The sequence below is a fragment of the Aspergillus nidulans genome, chromosome VI (genome assembly GCF_000011425.1).
Source record: "Aspergillus nidulans FGSC A4 chromosome VI".
NCBI lineage: Eukaryota > Fungi > Ascomycota > Eurotiomycetes > Eurotiales > Aspergillaceae > Aspergillus > Aspergillus nidulans.
In genome coordinates this window covers 1,077,615-1,093,366 of record NC_066262.1, presented here as the reverse complement: position 1 = coordinate 1,093,366, position 15,752 = coordinate 1,077,615, and the positions used below count along the sequence as shown (strand labels likewise).

The window sequence follows — 15,752 nt, the reverse complement described above, 5'->3', positions numbered from 1 at the left end:
TCAAGCATCTGTGATGAAGACGATGTATACAATGCCTGCAATATACGGTCATATTACCCGTCGTGTCATGGCATATTGGGCATGTTTCAAGCGCGTCATCTGTAGACTGTGTTTCCCGTGTAGCAGGCCGTGGTCTTGGTTGATGCGATAGCGTATGGGTATATTCACGGTGATGTCTGGAACAGATAGGACATGTAAGAGGTACTTGTCCGTCAAATTGCAACACGTGGTGTGCAGTAAGACATCTCATATGCATATGCCCATTACATTCCCGACAAGTATAAGTTGATCCTCTAAGCATCTCGTGACACACACCGCACGTTTCAGATGTATATACCATGGGATACCAGATAGCTCTTGCTGCTGCCCGTGCTTGTGCTTCCTCCTGCGACATCCTGTCATAGAAAATGTCCCCTTCCCGCTGTACACGTTCTCTGAAGTTTCGAAACCAACGGGCACGTTGGGCTGCTCTACATTGATCGAAGCCAACGCCGTCTGACCCGTAGAGTGCAGTAAGGACCTGATTTCTGGAAGGCGCAGTCGATAAAAACTGGCCTGAGCATCGACTACATAGAATCAGTGTCGTCAGTGCAATGGGAGAAATGAAGAGCGCATACCATGTGGGACATGATGGGGGATAATTATCCGAGTGATAACTCCACTCCACTATGCATTCGCTGTGAAAGCGATTATTACAACGTGTACAAGAATCAGAGCTGCCCTGAATCTCCTCGTAGCAGATCAGACATGGTTCAGAATCTCCAGAGGCCAAGCTCGGGCTTGATAGAGTCCAGGCATTTTCAGTATTCCGCTCCTGCTCCTGCACGGCCTCTCCGCGAGTTTGATCCTCTGAGCGCCCAAGGTTGCTATTAGTGGTGTGCTGGGACATTATGAAAAGACATTTGAGGGGGAGGGAAATAGTTTCAAGCGTTCAAGGCTGAGATAGTGATTGCTACTTATAAGTTCCTGCTATAGAGATGTACATTTTAAAATGCACATTTGTAACACTATTGCAGCCTTACCTACTTTAAATAATGAATCTGTATTTATTCCACGATGTCCCTTCTTGCGTTTATTACCTATCAGACAATAAACCCAAAAAACCAGTATGCAACCTGGAGCATTAATGGCCCCCTCAAAACACTTTGCATCCTCTCAGTAATTGATAGACCGACAAATTGTGTCTTGATATCACAGAAATTTCTTATATCCTCCACAGTACCCCCAAATGAATAAGAGTACAGCAAAAAACAGCATACATTATTTATCAGCGACAGCAAGAGTGGCTACATAACAAGAATACCTAAGCCAGACATACTTCTAAGACAAATTTCCTTCTGTGCAGCCTTCAGCTTCTCTGCCTTCAAAACAGAGTGTTAGCCCACTAGATTTATCTGCGGATATTCATAATTCGATTAAAGAGGTCCCGAAATGAAGGGTCCTGCCGGGTAGATCTTTCAAAAAACTCATCCCAGTCCTCAAGAACATGTTCGTAATGCTCGCCGGTCTCGAAATTGACCATTACAGGCCAGCGGTGCCTAGCATTCCCATTGGCACGCCTTGGCACTATTTGCAACTTTTCGAATTTCTGCATATGCCAAGTTTTGAGGATGCAGCCAGATTCGATGGACTCTCTATCGGAGGCAGGCTGATCCCAGACTTCCCTAGGGTTTGCGTTTGGCGTCGTCATATCAGCTGGTCCAAGAACTTTCATAGCATGATCTGGAAATGACAGTATTCCGTATAAACTTCGTCTCCTTTATTTGTGAATATCCTTTCTATCGGCACTTCTGCTCCTTCAGACCCGGTAAGGACCTCCCCGACATTCAGAATGAGGCCAGATGGGAATCGGACCTCGTACATTCGTTATCGAACATCCAACCCTCCTGAAGGGAAGCAAAAAATTCTTTTCGAAAGTATCGAAGTTCCCCAGAGTTATTAGTGCCACAAGCACAAGGTAAAGATTATTAGATGTTCTATTGTGGCGGAATTTGCTTAGCTCATAGCCTAACAGGAATGGCGAACATTGATCAAATGTCTGAGCAAATTCAAGCCATTTTGTGTCTTTGAAGATATGTTTCCAGAGGTGTGAGCCTGTGACAAGGATATTTTCAAGGTCGGTTGGTTGCAGGAAGTCTTTAAGGTATAGCCAAACACTAAGCGGAAGGTTTTCCAGAAGCTTGTATCTCGGTTCCATGTTGATGGGAAAGGAATGAGCTGTTGCCTAAGGATATAGGAGGCCAGACAAGGATTTTATAGATAAATTGTTTGCCCTATATAATATTATAATTTACATCTTTACATTTCGAACTCATCACATTTCTAAATCAGTGTCACAATCTACACTCTTGCAGTTCGCTAAAAATAGTACAATAGACGATTTTAGCTTCCGGGAGCCCAGAGCGAAGCAAAATCTGCCAGAGACCCTTTGGACAACCTGTAGATTTTATCTGCTCTACATTTATATACTACGCGATGTAAAAGCTCGTAAAGGAGTGACTAATCTCCGCCTTTGAATTACCTGCCTCGCCTCGGAGACCATGTTGACTGTGGGTAGCAGAGATTCTTTGCCTCTTTTGTAAAACTGCTTGGCTGGGATATCGTTCAAAGCTAGCTTCGTTGCGCTGAGATCCCTGGGTAGTTTGGTTCGATGCATATGGATGTAGAGGTCGAGAAGGAGGCGCCCAGGGGGTCCATGCTTGCTGATAGGGCTAGCGGGACGCTTGGTAGCTCGTTTGATTTGGCCGATATCTAGATGACTCATGGTCAGCCGGATTGCGGCGTTCAGTATGGGGTTCCTGGGGCCTGCTCTGGGAGCGAGCTTTGGTTTTAGGGTCATTCATCTTACGACCGCGGTCTCTGGTCATATCTTTCCATATACCGTATTTGGCGTCAAGTTGGTCCAGGAACTCGGCAATTATCGTACGTGGGGCTGGATCTGGGATATGAACACGCAGACCTCCTTCCAGCTTGTTCCAAGCCATGGTGATCTGATTATAAACATCGGCAATTGGCCAAGCGAGCGTTTCGTAGGAATTCCTGGGCAAACTCTCGGGGGGTTCGTCCGGCGCGAACATCTTTGTAACCGTACGACATCTCTTGCAATCGATTCATGGCTCCTGCAGTTCGTGGTTTAAAACGGGCCGTCAGGGCGCCCAACCAACCCTTTTCCAGTGAGGAATCTCGTAACTGTTTCTTCTCCTCCTGGGTTAGTTCAATGATGTACCATTCAAGGGCCGAGCCTCGTAGGCAGCTGTGGATATTGACTTTCACAACCAGCTCGCCTTTGAAAAGCGCCACATCACGAATACGATCTGTAAAGCTGTAGATATCTCGGTAAAATGTTTTAGAGCCTCGCTTCTCGGTCAACGCGCCGTCATCATCAATCCGATCTGGGTGGAAGTATCCCACATCTTCTGTTTTCCAATGGAATCGACCTAGGTTTGCTTCTGTCAGCTCTGAGCCTGCCTCATCCTAATTGTCATCTAATGGGGGAGGCATCCGTTGACGTTCGCTAGGCTGCCGAAAACCATTGCTGCCACCTCGTACGGAAGGCTGTCTTTGATCACGCGAAAACCGGTGACGTTTGATTTCTCGAACATAGAACTCGTCATTCTCCTGCTCGTACGGTGGGCAATCGTTTCCCCCTGACATATGGACATCCTGCTGGCGGTGTTCGATGTGGTGCTGGTTCTGGTTATGCATCTGACGCTGTATCTCCCTTTGAAATCGTTCAAAATCCTGACGAATAGCGGTCTCGAAGACGTTTTGTCGTTCAGCAGCATCGCGGGCGTGCCCTTGGAGTTCCTCTCGAAGCAAGGCGCGCAGGTTGCCGAACAAGTCAGCCGATCCTGCTGGATCAGGAGGCCCCGAGCTTGCTTGGACGGGATTCGGTGGCCTTGAACCAGGTTCAGGCTCATTTCGGGAGCCCATATCCACTTGGAGAGGATCTGGAGATGGCCCTTCCGATGACGGACGAAGGATAGGTCCTGGTTGTTCAGGGATCGGCGGCTCGACGGGCCGAGATAGGTCTGGTTGGGACTGTCGATGTAATGATCTTCTAACAGGTTCTTGACCCCTAGCTGATGCTTGACGATAAACAAGAGGCTGATCAAAGAGGTTGGGTGGTGGAATATATGGCTGCGTTGTTAGGGAACTGAATATAGGAGGGGCAGATAGGGAGGCAGCAGATCGAGAGACAGGTGTGCCTTCCGGAAATGAGCCAGGCACCCCTTCTGGTTGGGAAGAGGTTTCAAGAGGTCTTGACGTCAACTCCAATGTCTGTTTTGGCTGCGCCTGTAGAAGATCGAAAGGAGGTTCCTGGGTTTGTTGTTCCTGCCCAGTGCTGCCTAAACCAAACTACCTAAAACTAGCTAGATACAGGTTTGAAGCAGCAACTATGGACAATATATGTTGGAAATGAGTGGGAGAAGCATCCGGCGCTGCCCTGGCCAGGTCTTTTGGGGGCAGATGCCCCATCGCCGCGATCGTTCTTCGTAGATTCAAGATGCTCAAGGTCTGAATGTGTATACGGTGTCTTTCCTGAGTACTGAAAGATATTCACCCCAATTTTATCTAAGTTACGAGGCCACGGATAGCACGCGAGACGGAACAGGCGCAAGTCCGTATAGGAGCTCTGCGCAGTTCATATATCCATTAAGAAGGGGACAATATTTTTTTTGTAGGCCATATCGTGCCATATATACAAGAAGCGGTTGTTAAGGAGAAATATATCTGGCGTTTGGATAAAAATAGTGACCGTATTAAGCCAGCATCCGCTTCTACGAGGGCTCTGAATGGCCGAGCCCTGAGAAGAGTGTACCTCATACGAGGAGCCCATAACACCATCCTATGCAGGAAGCTCTGCTGGCGGGAGAACAGGGTTGTCGGGCAACTCAGGAAGAACTTCCTCGAAAGGGTCGAAATCGGTGCGCGCAGTAGAAAACCTCTCAGAGAGGCTCTGGAGGCCATGGTAGGTTTCGTCGCCAGGGTACTGGTATGAAGGGTCGGTATAGTGGTCGATAGGGTTGAGCGGATGAGTTTGTCCCCGGGACAATAGGCCATGCCATTGCTCTCTGGTTCGGGATTGTGAGGATCTCGATCGGGACAGCCTCTGGGAGAATTTGGCTTTGATGGAGGGTGCTGTGGAGCATTTGAGGTAAGGACTTCGGTCCCGAATTGAAAGTGGCAGGGAAGTGGTGCAGGGTAGGTAGGCACTTACAGGTCATGTCTGCTTCCAGCATGCATTTAGGAAAGCCGCTGATCGGGTACAGCGTTGGCTGGGCTCGATCACCATCCAAGCAGAGGCAGATTTCTGTCTCTGCCATGCGCTCGGCAACTCGCAGTTGAATTTTGCGCATTGAGAATTTGCCATGCGTTATCATGGACTGTATGACGTCCTCGCTTATCACCAATAGTTTCCCCTCTCTTTCTCTTCGTCGTTCGCGGACAACGAAATAGGGCTGATGGCCCCCGCTGCCGCGGTTGAAGATGTTCCTCGACCGTCGGTGAAATGCCTCACCCAGGGAATGTATTTGAGATGAGCCCGGGGGAAAACGCGACAATATGTGGCCATTGATGGTAAAGGTACCGTCTCCATTGTCCGCGCCCATCGCTGAGGAGGATTGCTCAAAGTAGAATGACGATGCCACGAGACGATCTGAGATGGACTGTATGAAGGAGATATCCTTGGTAAAGCGAGACCTAGTCATCTCACTCAGGGTATCGATCATTTCCACATTGTCCAGACTGGGGGGGTCGTTGTCCAAGGCGAGGTTTGCCCTGACGTACCTGTCGAGGAATCTGGACGGGGGGTGAGTTCGCTCGAGGAAAACACGCCACGTCCTTTCTGAGTCCAGGCTACTGTGGATATGGTCCATAGCAATCTTTGCTAGTCCCATAACATAGGATATCATCCCACGGCTGCCTGGCCTCGAGAGATGAGTGTCCCGTGTCTGTGAATTCGGGTTGTAACCGGTGCCAATAGAGAGGACAATGTCAGGATGGCTGTCAGCCATATCTGGCCAGATCAACTTCTGTTCCCTATAAGCCACATCGATGGGATTATTATGGTAGATTGCGCCGTCCTGGTACTCTTGACCGGAAGCATTATGGAAAAATGGCTTGAATATCCTCGGGGCGGCGGACGTCGCTCGAGCGGATTCCCAGACCTTCATCTCGCTCTCGGGCTTCTCAGAGCGATAGAACCTATATGACTGATTTTCTGTCGAGCCATGCCTGTTGTAGTTGGCAAGCACAACCACAGAGGCCGCTGTGGTCGTAGTGGTGACAGCCACTTTCGTGAGTCTTCGCAAGCATAACGGCTCCTCCATGTTGCCACGCGAGCCACCGAAGAGTTTTGTATCGCCATAGATGCTTCTTAGAGCATCTTCCAGAGGTTTTGTTTCGAATTTACTGTGGTTTGAGGCAGTTATAATCCGCTCTAACACTGGGATCCCAGCTCCTTTACGCCTCGTGAAGGCTTTCTTGCATAGCCGCCGAAAGTTGTAGATGCTGTCTTGCACGGACAGGCCGTGGGCTCCCAAGCCCAGCGCAATTATTCCGCCTGTGCTTGTTCCGACGATTAGATCGAAGAAATCTTGAATATAGAGTCCCTGCCCAAGGGCCTTCTCGATTTGCTGGAGGATTGTCAGCTCGACAATTCCGCGGACTCCTCCTCCATCGAGGCTCAGGATGCGAGTTCCTGCTCCGTGGGGCTTGATTGAGATAGACCAGAATTCGGGGAATTGTCCCTTCCTAAGTGTTACAGGGTCGTGAGAAAGTTGCCGTCTTGGTGCAGTGGAAAGGATACAAACTTACGTCCGGTCACGATGCATTGGGCAGGCTACCATCTCGTAGACGTTCTTTACTCGGTTCACGCCAAATGCCTTTATGCACGGCGTGCAGAGAACGTGACCGCAAGGCAGCAAATGCTCTGGCGGCTCTACCAGACACGTGTAGCAGACCGTGTGGCTAATGAATTTCGAGGGTCCACCCAAGTGATGAAAGAACTGCATCAGGACGAGGTCCCTGTGAATCGCGGCCGCTTCTTCGAGTTCTCTGTTCGCGGCATTGAACGTAGCATCACCTAACTTGCGAAGAAGCGCATCGAGGTTGGCGAAAATCATTGAGCGGAATGTAGTCCGAAAGCCGTCAGCTGAAAATGAGGATTCGTAGTCGGCAATTGCGATGACTCGGCCGCTTCTCAACTGATGACCTTTCGCTTGGTGGCCACTGCGGACGTTCACGCATCGGCCCTGAGCACTTACATATTCACATGGCCAGTGACGGTCACAAAAGTCATCGAGAGCGTCATCAAAATGGTCGAGGTACTCGCGGAACACGCTTTCAGCGGGGCCTATAGCCGTGATCAACAAATATGCGAATTACGATCCACAGCTCGGCCTTACCTAGGGTCTTGCGCCGAGCAGAATCCAGCATTGTGGCCGATGCAATGATATAACTAAGCTCCCTGAATATAGCCGGACCATCGAGGCAATCACTCCACACATCCAAGATGTTGATGGCCAGTTTCAAGATGTTGCCGCCAAAGTCTGACGGGATGGGGCTGTTTGCAAAGGATGCCTGCACAAAGTCAAAGGGCATCTCGAGGTCGCGAGAGAAGTGGTCAAAGGCATATTGAAGGTAAGGTTGAAGTTCATCCGAATTGAGAAGCATTCGCAACTTGTGCTTCGCTTCGCGGGACTTCCGGCAAGCTATCTTGACTTCCTCGTACAGGCGTTCAATCTGTTGGTTGATGAGCTTCGGACGTCCGCGCTCTGGCACACGGACAACTCTAATGTCTGAGTAGTATGAAAGAAGAAGCTCCCGCATGGAGGTGATACGTCTCTGTCTGGGGACCCAGAATCTAACTCGCTATCGGATGAGAGTAAATATGGAAAGGCGGGCTGGCAGATCGTGGAGTCGGGTGAGCACTTACTGCGCGAAGATTATGGTTTCTCATTATTGCCTCGTTCATGGATTCCATGAGGTGGTCAGTAGACTCATCGATATCCCATAGCCGAGGGTCTGTACTGTTCTCTGCTGCGTTGAGGACAATGATCGCGTGTGGAAGAACAGGCTGGTTAGATGACTTTTCCAGAGCCGCTGTCGCCCAGTCTATCAGCTGGTCTATAACATTTTCGACGACCCTGGACGATATTAGTATTAGCAGGGTCCGCTATCAAACGGAACGCGCAGTTACCGGGGATTTTTGGTCACAAAGACGATGGTGTCCGAGAAAGTGTAGAGCAGTCGCGGGTACAGATTCCGGACAATATACTCTCGGCTCTTGGTCTTCTCGGTGGTAGCCCATAAGAGATCGCGAGTTGTTGTATTATGGCGCGCCTTGATCTCAAAGTGGTCGGGAACTGCGTGGTTTGCGATTCGTCTTCCCACCTTTCTGATCTTGACCCCCAGGGGCTCTCTCTCGCCACCATCAAGTCCCTCACAATCTGCATACAGGATGGGCGTTTCGGTAGCCCAAGATACCGGGTCTGAATAGAGATGAACATCACCGGAGGTGGGCAACTCCTGGTTTGTTGCGGATCCAACAACCGGCACTCGCGTCTCTGGATGTGATATGGATTGCAGCTGGGTGGAAGGATTGTCAGCGCTGAGACATGGCCTGAAGGTCTCTCGTACCTCGATCAGGAGCTTAACAACCGTGCTTTTCCCGGCCCCGGTCTGTCCGACGAACGAAACCAGACCGGGATAGCGCACCTGCCTCTTGCGCGCTGACATCTCAGCCATTAGATCGGCGAATCTTCCGTGATCATGAAATACCATATCATCATCATCATCCCTCATCGTTCCAAACCAAGAGGAGTTTTCATCTTTCAGATGCATCCAAGACTGCTGCTTCTCATCCAATTCGACCTCCAGCGTCTGTTCGATGATCTTGGCGAGCCTTGGATCCGTCTTCTCGTGCGGTATACCCCCTTGTACGCGCTTCCTGACATGGGGCGGTGATCTTCCCCAGCATCTATCGCAGAATACGTGGCCGCATGGGTAGCAAAAGTAGCAACGCATATCACTGGCGGGAAGAGACCCACAATAACATCGCTCTTCGGGCTCTGGATATGTACTCGGACCCAGGTTGCTGCTACCTGCATCTCCGTAGCCCTCCAGCTCTGACGTTTCCGTAAAGAGCGATAAGAGTGGGCTTGTTGAGCGTTGCATTGGAGCACCATTGCTAGTTGTGGCTTCCCTACTGTCGTGAAAGTTGGGACTGACACAGATTCAGGGGGGTCAGTCGGTGTAAACACGCCTTCCATTCTGCAGTAGGGAGAACATACGGCACCATCACGATGTCATCAACGTCAAGAAGACTATACCCTTGTTGATAACGTTGGACCCTGGGTCTAGATAGTATCAGTACTCCTTGGCACAAAGGGTAGCTACAGATGAAGTTAATCCATACCCTGTCGAGTCCTCGGGAAAGTGTTGCAAAGTTCGTCGCGGAGCCTGTACCATGTTAGGAAGTATGGTTGAATTACAATGAAAGCAGGCACAAACTTACCACCCATTCATTAGAGTCGACAGACGAGAGTTCAATTAACGCATCTTCTTGCGTGTCTTCGAAAATGGATAGCGAGTCGAACGCACTGTTCCGTCCATCCTCTAACGTTGTATCGCCGGGCTCAACAGGTGGCCGGCCACCCAAGGCGACTGGATTTTGCCTTGGGGCCATGTCAAAGTGCTGGTACCTGTGCCAGGCCAGAAATTAGGACCACGTAGGTGAACGGTTTGTCGAGGAGGCAACAAGCTTTCAACGCGCGGGCTCGTAATCCACCGCCACACTCATAACCCTGCTTGGGCTTCAAACGTGGTCTTGAAAGATGAAAGAGAGGAGACTTAGCAAAGGAGAATTTTTCGAACCGTGTATTTTCGGCTTCCGTGTGGCTCCAATGTCAGATTTGACTTTGCCAGTGGAACGCAAGACCCCCTCAAGCTGCGAGGCTGAAGAAGGATTATGCGTGACCAACCACTGCAGCCCCCCATCCCTCAGAGACAGATCTGCACTGATTGTCAATGAACATCAAAATGTCATTCGTCGACCTCGCAGACGCCTTCGTGATTTCAATCACGTCGCACCCAGAGGCGTGACATTTCAAACTTCCAAGCGATATTTGCTTTTATGGGGGAAGGCCCGCGGCGCCGCATGCCATAAGCGTCTGCTCCCCATTTGTTCAGATAACCAATTAAAACAAATATCCGGCATTCAGTAAAATTATGAAGGTATCACTTCCGCGAAAGATGGACAGCACCTTTGCAAATGCGCCCAATCAGCCAGTCGGGCGCATTCGGTGTATCCCAGTGTCGCATGACGCTTGCTCTTACTACCCCACAATCTCGCCCGTCTCACCTAGGGCACGCTATTGAAGGGAGGCACTGCTTACATACTAGAGCGAGAAGGGCAACGCTCGTGGGCCCGGGTAGTTATCGCTCAGTAGGCAAACAGTGCTTAACCCTCTGACCAACTCACCCTCTCACTCCGAAACTGGCTGACCAAACCGATCGGCAGGAGGGCCGGGTCGACCACATCAAAGCCTCGAACAATTCCACAATATCCGGCCCATATAGCTGCACAACCCACTTCTAGTGCGGGGTTATTGAGTGGAGGGCCGCTGAACGGAACACCAGGCATTGGCCACCACAGGCCGCGACGAGGCTCTAAATTCGCTGAAAGCAATGGTTTATGTACATAGTTTTAGACAAGGATTAGATAGTGGTATCCTGCATAATCGCTTCGGCGAGGGGTCAGGGTAATACACCACCACCACCACTACTGAATTGAAAAGAAAGGTTTCGTATCAAACCTGTACCTGTGACCGAAAACTTGGTATTCCATACGTCAGGCTGAGGAGATTACCCTAAACACCGCTTTCCTGGATAGACATATTTGACCCCCAAATCCTACGTACAGTCAAGACATTCACTGGCAATCTGATATGAAAGATACAGTATGGAAGATGGTGGATTGAATCGAATAATTAATATGACCATCAGTAATACCCAAGTTTGCCTGCAGAGGCTGCGAAGTCGTCATTGATTGTTATCAAAATACTTGGTCTAACAGCCTGCGGGTTAATTTTTATAATTGCTCTGCTACGTTCGCTTCGCTTGCTCCGCTGCGCAATGAATTGCCCTCTGGGATCCGGAATCTGCGAACCAGCTTCGGCATGGTTAAAAATGCTGTCGCGAGCCTGGGACCACTAATTGTCTGTCTGCCACTGCTCAGCGTTGTTTGGTACAGGTTATATAGAATATTCTGGAGTATCAGGGTGGCAAATCAACAAGTATATAGTAACCGTGGCCCCCTGGCCCCCGTTTTACAGAGAGACTAGAAAATAGAGTAAGTTGGAAGATGGTTGAGAAGCACTTGGGGAAATAGCATGCAGCACAGGACGAGATTTGTTAATTTAACCACAAAAATGTCAAGCCGCCTGATCTATGGCCAAGAATCACTTTATTGCCACTGGTAACCGCACATGTCGCCTGAAAGTCTGGTGGAAGCCAGATCAAGCGCTGCCCGCTGCGAGTCACCCATTTCTCATGTATGAATATTTCATTCTTTGGCTGTTCAGTGGAGAAGTTGCAAGCTTGGTGGTTCAAAGAAAGTGAACCGCGGTCAGTATTGAGGCAGCTGTTATCTGAGAATGACAAAGTAGTTACTACTACATCAAGATGATGTTTATGCTTCTCAGCACCGGAGGCCGCGTCCCAGAGCCGGATGGTCTCGTCCTCGGAGGCGGACGCCACTGTCTGCCCGTCAGGTGAGAAGGCCACGGCGCAGACGGGGCCTCAATGGCCCTCAAGGACCTGTATACATGTGTAAGACGTGATCTAACGTCGGGGTTCTCTAGCTACAACGAAGCGATGACTATCACCGATAATTATCCAATGGAGGGAGCTCGATTGGTACTGAAGAATATTGAAAGGATTGCTTGGAGATTTCTATATACATGGCATCAGGAGGCCCTTTATATAACCTCCAGTGTGGTTAGTTTGGCATCTCCAAGCAATACCATTACAGTGACGCATTGGTGATTGCGTACACCACCACATCCCACTGCAACAATATATGGGTTGATCCCAGTACGGCTCGTCCCTTGAATTCCTACTGGCGGACCGGTACGGCTCTGGCGATCCCTCATATTCCTACTGGCGGATAGGCACCGGTAAGGCGCCCGTCCGCGTTACGTGGGAATTGAGGGATTGGGGTCACGTGTCACAGGGCCAGGTCGTCGCCAGCTGGCTCGCCCGTGACAACATGGGTCCCAGGACTCCTGCATAACATATGCCTGCTCTATAAAGTTAAACCACTGATTCCAGTACATTCTTTTGCTTAAGCTTTCTCAGGGCCAGAAGACAAGTATAGCACTATATATTTGTAAAGGGGCCTCCTGTATTATCACAGCATTAGTACTTGCAAATTTTTCAGCCTCCCTAAAGATAGCCTAATACTGGCTCTGACAAGCTGAAAGCTTCTTGAGGCTTAGGATCCCATGCCAGAGCTCACCAATAAGGCCAAGGCTTTCTAACCAGTAAAGGAGATGTTGCTTGATGAAATCAGATTAGGGTTGTCAATCCGCACCGCAACCCGCAGCGGGTCACCGCACCGCGCCGCAGCGGTGCGGTGCGGGTTGCAAAATCTTCAGTCCGCGCGGGTTGCGGGTTCTAATAGGAGAACCCGCGCGGTGACCCGCAAATCCGTGCGGGTTCTGATGTCCGTAATACAAACCTATAACATCTAATAATATATTGTCTTGGCATCTGCCAGATAGCTGCTGCTGGCATGGCAGTATTATAGCATTATAACATTGCAGCATTATAGGATTATAGTAATATAGAGTAAACCTTAGGTTTAGAGACTGCTCCTTAAGCTTATAAGGTTTGCTTTCTAAGTCTACTAGAATAGTTTGGTAATGTTGGAGCAACGTAGACTAAAACTTGAGATGTGTATTGTTATGGGTCCTTTGCCTATACAAGGACCTTAGACCTTAGTGACTCGGCCAAGGCCTGCGCTGTCCTGAAGGCGGTGAGCCACCTACAAGACTTCCTTGCAACAACAATCCTTCTTTCTCATTTCTTCTTTAGCGATTCCTTCTTGTACGTACGGCACGTCTAGATAGGAAGATCCATCTAAATACGTCCCTTAACATGTATATATATTTTTCAGCTGTAAGAAGCGTGTATTTATTTTTTTATAGTAAAATTATACAATACATATTATTTTACTAAATAATTTATATCAGGCCATGATGTTTTAGATACAGAGATTCAATAAAACTAAGTTTAATAAAAAGAATTTTTAAATTGATGAAGTTAGATATAATTAGACTTGTTAAATCCAACCCACGAAACCTGCCCCAACCCGCCCCGACCCGCCAAGAAATGGGTTGGGTTAGACCTTCTAATTATCCATTGGGTTTTGGATATTTTTGGCTGCCCCAAAGCCCGGCGGAGCAACCCGCTGGGTTGCCAAGATATCTGAATAGGTATATTACTGTATTTAGATTATATTTTCTTACTTAGATAGTTATAATACAGTATTAAATACAGTATTTTATTAACTATGTAGATCACTGCTTATTAAAGTAATGATATGCATAACTGGGTTATTTTGGGTTATTTAGGTTGGGTTAGAATTATTTGCTAAACCCATGGGCGGTTTACTGTGAAGGTAACCCACCCCAAAACCCGCGTGGGCGGATCAGCTAGGCCTGAAAACCCGCCCCAACCCGTTTGGCCAGCTTGCTACCCAGTGGTTGGAAGCTCCCTCAATCCTAACCAGGCCATGGAAGCCCCTTCAAGTCTGCTGGATCCCAGGCCATTCTGGGATTGCTGGGAACGAGCTGGCAGACAAGCTTGCGAAGCTTGGGTCCTCTATATACAGCCCTAACATCCCCCCATCCCCTGCATACCTACAACGGGAGACAAAACAGTGGCTTCGTACAGGGACATATACAGCATATGCTAGTAAGGCACCCCAAGCCTACAAGACCCTGGATATCAGATTCCATACAAAGGAAAGCCGCACCCGCGAGCACAAGCTTCCCCGTTGGGTACTTGGCCGACTCGTCGCCGCCCGTACAGGCCACGGAGACTTTACGGCATACCACCAACGCTTCAACCACTCAGACTACCTGGAGAGCTGCTCTTGTGGTAGGACCAAGACCCCAGTGCACTTCTTCTTCTGCCCATACACCAGAAAGCGCTGGAAAGATAGATGGAGATGTATAAGGGACGGCCCGTCAAAAACAATAGACTGGCTCTTAAGTACAGCTGCCGGGGCTGAAGAATTCAGCCGCATCGTGCAAGAATCATCCTTCTTCAAGGATATATGCCCGAACTGGGCCCGCCGGAGCGCTTGATAGTGCGACAGTCCACACATCTACCTGGATAAAGGGTCCGGCCCCTCCCCCCAATCTATAGGTAGTCGAAACGGGCATCTGCCCTCGAAGACCTGGCCAGGGCAGCGCCGGGTGCTTCTTCCGCTCATTTCCAACATATATTGTCCATAGTTGCTGCTTCAAACCTGTATCTAGCTAGTTCCTAGGCAGTTCTGTTTAGGTAGCACGTCCAGATGCCCCCTGGGAGGCCGCAGATCACGTGGGCCCCGTGATCCGCCGAGTGACGTTAAATAATAAAACCAAACCAAACCAAACCAAACATGTACTAATTGCGGACCCCAGGTTGCGTTCTGAGGCAGCGAATGCCCAGTGCACAGCGACTCCAAGTCACGCAACCGTATAAATGTTGAGTTCGAGGGTGGGCATTTCCGGGCCCTGCAGGGGCGGAATGCCTGGACCACACTCCTGCAAACGTGCCCCAAAAGTGATTTGCTGGTAAGCTGGCACAACGACTGATAAAGCTGTTTATCAGCCTGCTCTCGCTGACCTTTTTCAGATACTTTACTCGATACTGAACAGCGCACAGGCCTCGACTCTTGTGCGTGCCCCGGGTGACCGCACCAGTGCCCGAGGAAGCGAGCAATTGCCGCCAGCATTCGTCCGCATGTAGTGGTTCGCAGCAGGGTCAGCCAATGGAAAGTCGTCGACGTATCAGCGGGCACTGTTACTAAAAATGTATCAGTCCCTGGAGGATGCGCGGTGCCCCTTTCACTAGGAGCTGCCAAGGTAATAGGAAACACACTGGGAGGCGCGGCGAAATCAACTGTTTGTGAACAAAAAGTCTTCTTTCCATCAGACTCATATACTAGCTGTACAAAAGGTGACCCAGTTCTACAAAGACAGGCTCTCGCAAAAAGCACATTCGTCAGTGAACGTGATAGTACCGGCTGCTCAACAGAAAGCGTGGATTTAAGATCCCGTGGCCCTTTGCCCGAATACATGCCTCTCTCGTTTGGTCCGCACACTTCCTTCTTCCTGGGATCCGATTGCCATGGCCGGGTTAAGTGCTACTAGAGTGTTCCGGTCGCTTTTGCCTACCTCTGGTACGAAATCTGCCCACCATCCTTTTACATCATGGTCGTCGACCTTGGAATCGTCAATTTTGAGAATGATTGGGCCACTCTCTGCATGGGAACTGGCGAGACATATGAGGTAGTCGGCTCTTATGCAGTGAGAGATAGTTCAGCGTCTCACCATATCGCGGTCCTTCTAATGGACGGAACCGGCGTGGCATCCGCGGTCAAAACAGCGGCAGAGTGACTTAGAATAAACCAGAATGAAAATGATGAGTCGGTGCCATCAGGTGGGAAACATTAGATCGGTCTGGCCGCCTCG

At 49.5% G+C, this 15,752-nt stretch overlaps 6 protein-coding genes across 6 annotated transcripts, besides 1 other annotated feature; 2 read left to right on the top strand and 4 right to left on the bottom strand.

Annotated features, from left to right (window-relative positions):
- Positions 1-15,752: part of a sequence feature (contig 1.55 1613..492661(-1)) that runs on past both edges of the window.
- Positions 1,391-2,197, bottom strand: ANIA_03316 (uncharacterized protein; the record flags this gene model as incomplete). The annotated part of the gene is made up of 2 exons (XM_655828.1): positions 1,391-1,722; positions 2,026-2,197. The coding sequence occupies 2 exons, from the start codon at positions 2,195-2,197 to the stop codon at positions 1,391-1,393; spliced, it is 504 nt and encodes a 167-aa protein (XP_660920.1).
- ANIA_03317 (uncharacterized protein) lies at positions 2,299-2,984 on the bottom strand (the record flags this gene model as incomplete). Its single annotated transcript, XM_655829.1, has 3 exons — positions 2,299-2,322; positions 2,522-2,751; positions 2,849-2,984. The coding sequence occupies 3 exons, from the start codon at positions 2,982-2,984 to the stop codon at positions 2,299-2,301; spliced, it is 390 nt and encodes a 129-aa protein (XP_660921.1).
- ANIA_03318 (uncharacterized protein) lies at positions 3,475-9,691 on the bottom strand (the record flags this gene model as incomplete). Its single annotated transcript, XM_655830.1, has 12 exons — positions 3,475-4,235; positions 4,364-4,373; positions 4,907-5,142; positions 5,222-6,789; positions 6,820-7,208; positions 7,269-7,357; positions 7,410-7,875; positions 7,940-8,150; positions 8,204-9,229; positions 9,297-9,362; positions 9,422-9,465; positions 9,521-9,691. 12 exons carry the CDS (start codon positions 9,689-9,691, stop codon positions 3,475-3,477), a joined length of 5,037 nt encoding a protein of 1,678 aa, XP_660922.1.
- ANIA_03319 (uncharacterized protein) lies at positions 11,689-12,298 on the top strand (the record flags this gene model as incomplete). Its single annotated transcript, XM_655831.1, has 3 exons — positions 11,689-11,777; positions 11,868-11,922; positions 12,101-12,298. 3 exons carry the CDS (start codon positions 11,689-11,691, stop codon positions 12,296-12,298), a joined length of 342 nt encoding a protein of 113 aa, XP_660923.1.
- On the bottom strand, positions 13,418-13,838 carry ANIA_11384 (uncharacterized protein; the record flags this gene model as incomplete). The annotated part of the gene is made up of 2 exons (XM_050612495.1): positions 13,418-13,494; positions 13,796-13,838. The coding sequence occupies 2 exons, from the start codon at positions 13,836-13,838 to the stop codon at positions 13,418-13,420; spliced, it is 120 nt and encodes a 39-aa protein (XP_050468410.1).
- Positions 15,492-15,677, top strand: ANIA_11385 (uncharacterized protein; the record flags this gene model as incomplete). Its single annotated transcript, XM_050612494.1, has 1 exon — positions 15,492-15,677. The coding sequence occupies one exon, from the start codon at positions 15,492-15,494 to the stop codon at positions 15,675-15,677; it is 186 nt and encodes a 61-aa protein (XP_050468409.1).